General features: G+C 40.7%; 1 protein-coding gene across 1 annotated transcript; it reads right to left on the bottom strand.

Annotated features, from left to right (window-relative positions):
* Positions 1 to 2,796: 2,796 nt before the first annotated feature.
* On the bottom strand, positions 2,797 to 3,824 carry LOC129558404 (olfactory receptor 7E178-like). Its single transcript, XM_055429531.2, has one exon. It carries the CDS (start codon positions 3,724 to 3,726, stop codon positions 2,797 to 2,799), a length of 930 nt encoding a protein of 309 aa, XP_055285506.2. The 5' UTR covers positions 3,727 to 3,824.
* Between the last annotated feature and the right edge of the window lie 4,355 nt (positions 3,825 to 8,179).

Here is an 8,179-nt window from a genome sequence, read left to right as displayed (position 1 = left end):
GAATCTGCACTGAAGGCAGATTCTTTACTCACTGAGCCACTGTGCTATATTACACAACTGTGAATTTTGACATACTTATCTGGAAACTTGCTGGCTTGTTTGAACACTTCAAGGGGTCTCAGAGAGTCTACATTCAAAATATAGGTCAGGACTTCAGTCTTATCAAGGCTTAACTAGGATAGTATCTGATTCCAAGCTCACTTTCATGGCTCTTGGTAGGATTGAGTCTTTTGAGGGCCAGAGGACTCCCTTAGTTTTTTACCAAATAGGTTTCTGACAGCATGGCAGCTGGCTTCCATCAGAGCAAGGTGGTCAGTTGGCGGGAGCAGGCTGGCAACCTGAAACCCGAGCTGTTCTACATGTTAAGGTTGGAAGGGACAGTCCAATATTTTTCCAAATTCAATTCATTGAAAGGAAGTCACTGTATCCAGTCTATACTCAAGAAGACAGATATACAAGGGCATGAATATAGGAGGAAGGTTCATTACAAGCACATAGACCTCACACTTTTTCAGGAGCATTGACTCTAAGAAGAATTGAAACTATAGAGATGTTTCTGTGTTTGATAGCCTTGTTGTCAACCCATCACAGGATCATCTTTTCAAGAAGAATTAGCTGGAGAAGACCTGGCAGAGGGAAGAGTATGCCCTGTTGTGGGTACTTCTGCAGATCCCGCCATGCTGCTCCTGGACATACAATCAGGAGGCCAGAGGTATTCCTTTAGGCATTGATTACTGATGGCTGAATACACTTAACATTGGAGCAATAAGCCCTTCATTTCTGACAGGACATATTTTTATTATTATTATTTTACAGTATACAGTTCAATGGCATTAATACATTTACATTGCTTTGCAACCATCACCACTATCCATCTCCACATCTCCAGAACGTTTTCATCTTCCCCAACTGAAACTCTGTGCCCATTAAACACTAACTCCCCCTCCTCCTCCCAAAGTCTCTGGCAACCACCATTCTACTCTCTCTCTCTCTCTCTCTCTCTATGAACTTGACTATTATATCTGTGGAATCATTCAAATTTTGTCACTTTGTGTCTGGTTATATAATATGACTGGGGTAAAGTTAGATGGAATGGGAAGGAGAATTATTAGAAAAAATGGAAATCAGTTTTGCTCTGATAGGTTCTCTCCCATCTACTCCTTGGGAAACACACATCCCCGTTTTCCTAGGAAAATTCCAGTTGATAAATTTATTCAAACTGAATATTAACTGTATCCTGTTTCATTTTCAAAACACTCTGGTTTGGAAATGAAATAGGCATCCCATTTGCTCAAAAATCTTTAAGGAGCAAAAATAGATGCCTTGGTTATTAAGTTAGGGTTTTTGTGCGTGTTTGCTAAGTCACTTCAGTCATGTCTGACACAGCACTATGAACTATAGCCCACCAGGTTCCTCCATCCATGGGGCTTCTCCAGGCAAGAATGCTGGAGTGGGTTGCCATGCCGTCCTTCTGGGGATCTTCCTGACCAGGGATCAAACCCATGTCTCATGTCTCCTGCATTGGCAGTTAGGTTCTTTACCACTAGCACCACCTGGGAAGCAAGTTAGGGTTTAGATTCACCTAATACATAGGGAAAAAAATCATGCAAAAAGTACATAAGTAGTAAACTTCTCCCGCCCGAGAAAGAGGGAGCTATGATTATTTTGCAATGATAGAGACAAGACTACCCATGATGAAGAGTCTTGAGTAAGACATAATGAAAGTGAAAATGGTACACTGCTGTGTATTCAAAATCCTGGAAAGGATATGACTCGTATGAGGTGTCCAAATAAGCCCTCAATTCCATTAAACTTATTATAAGAGGAAAAAGCTGGAAACAAGATTGCCAGGAGAAATATCAATAACCTCACATATGCAGATTACACCACTCTTATGGCAGAAAGCAAGAAGAACTAAAGAGCCTCTTGATAAAGGTGAAAGAGAGTGAAGAACTTGGCTTAAAACTCAACATTCAGAAAACAAAGATCTTTGCATCCGGTCCCATCACTTCATGGCAAGCAGATGGGGAAACAATGGAAACAGTTAGAAATTTTATTTTGGGGGCTCCAAAATTACTGCAGATGGTGACTGCAGCCATGAAATTAAAAGACACTTGCTCCTTGGAAGAAAAGCTATGACCAACCTAAACAGCATATTAAAAAGCAGAGACATTGCTTTGCCAACAAATATCTGTCTAGTCAAAGTTTTGGTTTTCCCGGTAGTCATGTATGGATGTGAGAGTTGGACTATAAAGAAAGCTGAGTGCCCAAGAATTGATGCTTTTGAACTGAGGTGTTGGTGAAGACTCTTGAGAGTCCCTTGGACTGCAAGAAGATTCAAGCAGTCCATCCTGAAGGAAATCGGTCCTGAATATTCATTGGAAGGACTGATGCTAAAACTGAAACTCCAATATTTGGCCACCTGATGTGAAGAACTGACTCACTGGAAAAGACCCTGATGCTGGGAAAGACTGAAGGCAGGAGGAGAAGGGGAGGACAGAGGATGAGATGGTTGGATGGCATCACTGTCTCAATGGACACGAGTTTGAGTAAGCTCTGGGAGTTGATGATGGACAGGGAAGCCTGGTGGGCTGCAGTCCATGGGATTGCAAAGAGTCAGACATGACTGAGTTTCTGAATTGAACTGAAGAGGAAAAAAATGTGTAAACAGGAAGCAGATACAGAAAGACACATATACGCTATGGGACTGCAGATCAGAATTTCTTCTTGCACATGATTGACCTTGCTGCCTTTTCCAGTCCTATGAATAAAAAGAAGATAGCATGGCTGTTGACTTTAGGCTATTCTGTTGATAATCCTCCAGAGGGCACTCTTGATGTCCTTGTTCCTCAAGCTGTAGATGAAGGGGTTCAACATAGGGGTGACCACAGCGTACATCACTGAGGCCACTGCGCCCTTCCTGGAGGAAGATGAGGTGGCTGAGCTGAGATACACACCAAGGCCTGTTCCATAAAATAAGCAAACAACTACCAGGTGAGAGCCACAGGTGGAGAAGGCTTTAAACCTCCCACCTAATGATGAGATTCTCATAATGGAGGACATAATTTGAGTATAAGAGTAAAGGATCCCTGAGAGTGGAATTACACCAAAGACTGTACCAATGAAATATATTAATATGTTATTGGTGGAGGTGTCAGAACAGGGAAGGTTGAGGAGTTGAGAAAGGTCACAAAAGAAATGAGGGATTTCCACTTCTGCACAGAAGGTAAGCTGTGACATTACCAAGTAATGTATCAGGGAGGTCAAAAGGCTGATGGAAAATGACACCAGGACCAACAAGCCACAGAAGCGGGGGTTCATGATGACCAGGTAGTGTAGGGGGTGACAAATGGCCACCAACCGGTCATAGGCCATCACTATCAGAAGTAGACTCTCCAAACATACAAAAAGAGAAAAGAAGGTCAACTGAGCTAGGCACCCTGCGTAGGTGATGGATTTGCTGTGTGTCTGGAGATTCACTAGCATCTTAGGGATGGTGATGGTGCTGAAACTGACATCAGTCAATGATAGGTTAGAAAGGAAAAAGTACATGGGGGAGTGGAGGTGGGAATCAGAGGTGACAGCCAGGAGGATGAGCAGGTTCCCAAGGATGGTGACCAGGTACATGGACAAGAAGAGCCCAAAGAGGAGAAGCTGAAGTTCTGGATCATCTGAGAGGCCCAGGAGGAGGAATTCTGAGACACCTGTTAGATTCTGTGGTTCCATGTTGATGGAACACCTTTTGAAAAAGAAGAGAATATAGAATAAACAAATCAATTGTAGAGGGACCCAGATAAATGTCTATGCTTTGGATTTAAGCAGGTAACAAAGTGTTTAGGCTTGAAGACCACACATCCCATGGTCTTCAGCAATACTTCTTAGCTGTGAACACATATTTTGTTATTGTTGTTCAGTTTTTAATCATGTTCAACTCTTTGCAACCCCATGGACTGTAGCATGCCATGCCCCTCTGTCTTCCACTATCTCCGGGAATTTGATCAAATTCATGTCCATTGAGTCAGTGATGCTATCTAACCATCTCATCCTCTGCTGCCCACTTCTCCTGCTGCCCTCAATCTTTCCCAGCATCAGGGTCCTTTCCAATAAGTTAGCTCTTTGCATTAGGTGGTCAAAGTATTGGAGCCTCAGCTTCAGCATCAGTCCTTCCAATGAATATTCAGGGTTGATTTCCTTTAGGATGGACTGGTTTGATCACCTTGCAGTCCAAAGGACTCTCAAGAGTCTCCTCCAGCACCAAAAATTGAAAGCATCCAATCTTTGAAGGATCACAGCTGTGTTGTGTTGAAGGAGCTTGCATAAGTCAATGAAACTATAAGCCATGCTGTGCAGGGCCACCCAAGATGGATGGGTCATAATGAAGAGTTATGATAAAATGTGGTCCATTGGAGAAGGAAATGCAACCCATTCCAGTACTCTTGCTATGAGAACTCCATGAACAATATGATAAAGACAGGAACACATCTTTACTGATGCTCAAAGTACTGACCAGTTTTTTTGTACATCTACTTTAAAGGTACGAGGCCAAAGATTTGAGAGAAGTAATGATAATTTGAGATCAGAACTTAATGAACACAGTAACATATTTGTCCCCTGATTTTGAAGGAAGTGTATGAAATTGAAAGTATTCTTTTCTCTATTTTTTAAAAAAAATCTGATTAAAGGACACTAAGAAACACTCAAATGTACTGTATCTAATCCAAATGTAGTACAAGAAGTTTCCTTGATGTGCATCTTAGTCCTAAAGAGCTAGAATCATGTTAACTGGATCCTAAATTAAAATGAAATGTTCAGAGATAGCATTCATATGCAAATTATCTTTAAGAGTTTTTCCATATTTACTTGATTTTATGTCCTCCATCTTCCATGGAGATAAGGCTGGGTTGTCTGTCAAAATTCCTTCACATATTACTCAAATACAAATATTTGGCCTTGGTGGACTTCATATTTTGATAAATATATTTTGTTGAAAGCATAAAATCATGCAACATCACTGATCCTGATTACTATATGATATGCCAATGATTAAAAAATAATTCACTTTTAATAAATGCTTTTTTTTTTTCATTTTTAAAGTGCTATCAGTTCAGTTCAGTTCAGTCTTTCAGTCATGTCCTACTCTTTGAGACCCCATGAATCACAGCATGCCAGGCCACCCTGTCCATCACCAACTCCCAGAGTTCACTCAAACTCACGTCCATCGAGTCGGTGATGCCATCCAGCCATCTCATTCTCTGTCGTCCCCATCTCCTCTCGCCCTCAATCCTTCCCAGCATCAGAGTCTTTTCCAGTGAGTCAACTCTTCGCATGAGGTGGCCAAAGTATTGGAGTTTCAGCTTTAGCATCAGTCCTTCCAGTGAACACCCAGGATTGATCTCCTTTAGAATGGACTGGTTGGATCTCCTTGCAGTCCAAGGAACTCTCAAGAGCCTTCTCCAGCACCACAGTTCAAAAGCATCAATTATTCAGCGATCACTCTCACAAAAAGGTCTGAAGTTGAGTTTGCCTTTTGTTGTTTTTGTTTGTAGTGCTAATTAAAACTTCTTAAATATGTCTCTAAATTGTTTTAGTTGAGTCTGAGTCTTTGTGACACTATGAGTTGTAGTCTTCCAAATTCCTCTGTCCATGGGATTTTCCAGACAAGAGTACTGGCATGGGTTGCCATTTCCTTCACCAGGGGATCTTCCTGACCCACGGATCAAACCTGCACTTCTTGTGTCTCCTGCATTGGCAGGCAGGTTCTTTACCACTGGCACCATCTGGGAAACTCCAATATATCTCTTCCTAAACATTTGTGAAGGGTTGATTTCTCATCAAATCCAACTCCCTCACACACTTGAAAATTTTAAGACCAAAGTCTGTTCTCAAATGCTACGTTGGTCTTCTTATACCAGCTTTTCAAGTCATTTTACCTTATTGAGAAATATTTCTCCTACATTCAGCTTCCTGAAGACAACTCAGGTCTTCATTTCTTCTGACAGGTCAAAACATGATGTAATTTGGGAAAAATCAAAAGGGGAAAAGCTAAAGACTAATATCAGAAAAGTAGGATAAAAAGTATATTTTTCCATCTTGGGCAGAAAAGCTGGTAACCCCTGATAAAGATTAGTAAAACATTTAACCTTGTTTCTTGGGATTGAGACTATGTACCTCTTGAAATTTACCAATAAAAAACTTCATGAGAAAAGAAAAACAATACATGAGTAGTTTGTACATCTGTAAAATGGATATATTAATTGAACTGGACTCAGGGTTGCTCTGATAGCTCAGTTGGTGAAGAATCCACTTGCAATGCAGGAGACCCCAGTTCAATTCCTGGGTCACGAAGATTCACTGGAGAAGGGATAGGCTAATCACTCCAGTATTCTTGGGTTTCCCTTGTGTCTCAGCTGGTAAAGAATCTGTCTGCAATGCAGGAGACCTGGGTTTGATCCCTGGGTTGGGAAGATCTCCTGGATAAGGGAAAGGCTACCCACTCCAGTATTCTAGACTAGAGAATTCCATGGACTGTATAGTCTATGGGGTTGCAAAGAGTCGGACACAGCAGAGTGACTTTCACTTACACTTTCTTTCAAGGTTGCTATAAAAATTAAATTAAAATAAAGTACTTTAGTAGTGGTTATCAGTGCTAGCTGATTGATCTTCTTGATCCTTTTGATCTTTTAAAATTTAAGCAAAAGAGACACAGATGTATAGAACAGTCTTTTGGACTCTGTGGGAGAGGGCGAGGGTGGAATGATGTGGGAGAATGGCATTGAAACATGTATATTATCATATGTGAAACAAATTGCCAGTTCAGGTTCAATGCATGATGCAGGATGCTCGGGGTTGGTGTACTGGGATGAACCAGAGGGATGGGATGGGGAGGGAGATGGGAGGGGGGGTTCAAGATGGGGAACACATGTACACCCGGGGCAGATTCATGTCAATGTATGGCAAAACTAATACAATAATGTCAAGTAATTAGCCTCCAATTAAAATAAATTAAAAAACTACTCTCTTAAAAAATAAATAAAATAATATTTAACTATGAATAGACCACAGCCTAGAACCAATTAGATCAGAATTTCTACCTGTAGTCCTTCAGGCATACTTACCAGGTGGCACTAATGGAAAGAATCTGCCTGCCAATGCAGGAGACACAAGAGACGTGGGTTCAATCCCTGGGTCAAGAAGATCTCATGGAGTAGAAAATGGCAATCACTCCAGTATTTTTGCCTGGAGAATTCCATGGACAGAGGAGCCTGGTGGGTGACAGCCCATGGAACCACAAAGAGTCAGACACGACTGAGCAACTGAACACACACACACATCTAGCCTGGATAGAGAACCAATACTAGTATATTAATTGTTGCATTAATGTTATATATTATTACTACCATTATAACCATACTAAAAATATAAATATTTAATAATGCTCACTTTAGAATTCATAGTTATTACTGATAAAACCTGAGGATTTCTTGCTATTTCTGCATGATCTTATTCCCTTGAACTTCAATTGCCCAAAGGTAAGCATTGTCATGAATTTGGTATATGCATTTTCCTTTCAATGTTTCTTTAATATTGGTGTTGATTTTTGTATTCACAAGAAATTTTCTTGAAAACGCACTTAAATACTATTACAGTAAGCATATTGTTAACTGAATTCTGATATACAAAACATTGTCTTTTAAGCCTCTTGAAAAGAAAAGATATATCCATTTGAATGCAGAGTTCCAAAGAATAGCAAGAAGAGATAAGAAAGCCTTCCTCAGTGATCAATGCAAAGGAATAGAGGAAAACAATAGAATGGGAAAGACTAGAGATCTCTTCAAGAAGATTAGAGATACCAAGGGAACATTTCATGCAAAGAGGGGCACAATAAAGAACAGAAATGGTGTGGACCTAACAGAAGCAGATGATATTAAGAAGAGGTGGCAAGAATACACAGAAGAACTGTACAAAGAAGACCTTCATGGCCCAGATAACCACGATGGTGTGATCACTCACCTAGCGCCAGATATCCTGGAATGTGAAGTCAAGTGGACCTTAGGAAGAATCACTACGAACAAAGCTAGTGGGAGTGATGGAATTCCAGTTGAGCTATTTCAAATCCTGAAAGATGATGTTGTGAAAGCGCTGCACTCAATATGCCAGCAAATCTGGAAAACTCACAAGT

The sequence above is a fragment of the Moschus berezovskii genome, chromosome 8 (genome assembly GCF_049115385.1).
Source record: "Moschus berezovskii isolate FMDL1 chromosome 8, NW_MosBer_1.0, whole genome shotgun sequence".
In the NCBI taxonomy this organism is placed as follows: Eukaryota; Metazoa; Chordata; class Mammalia; order Artiodactyla; family Moschidae; genus Moschus; species Moschus berezovskii.
This window is presented reverse-complemented; position numbering and strand designations above follow the sequence as displayed.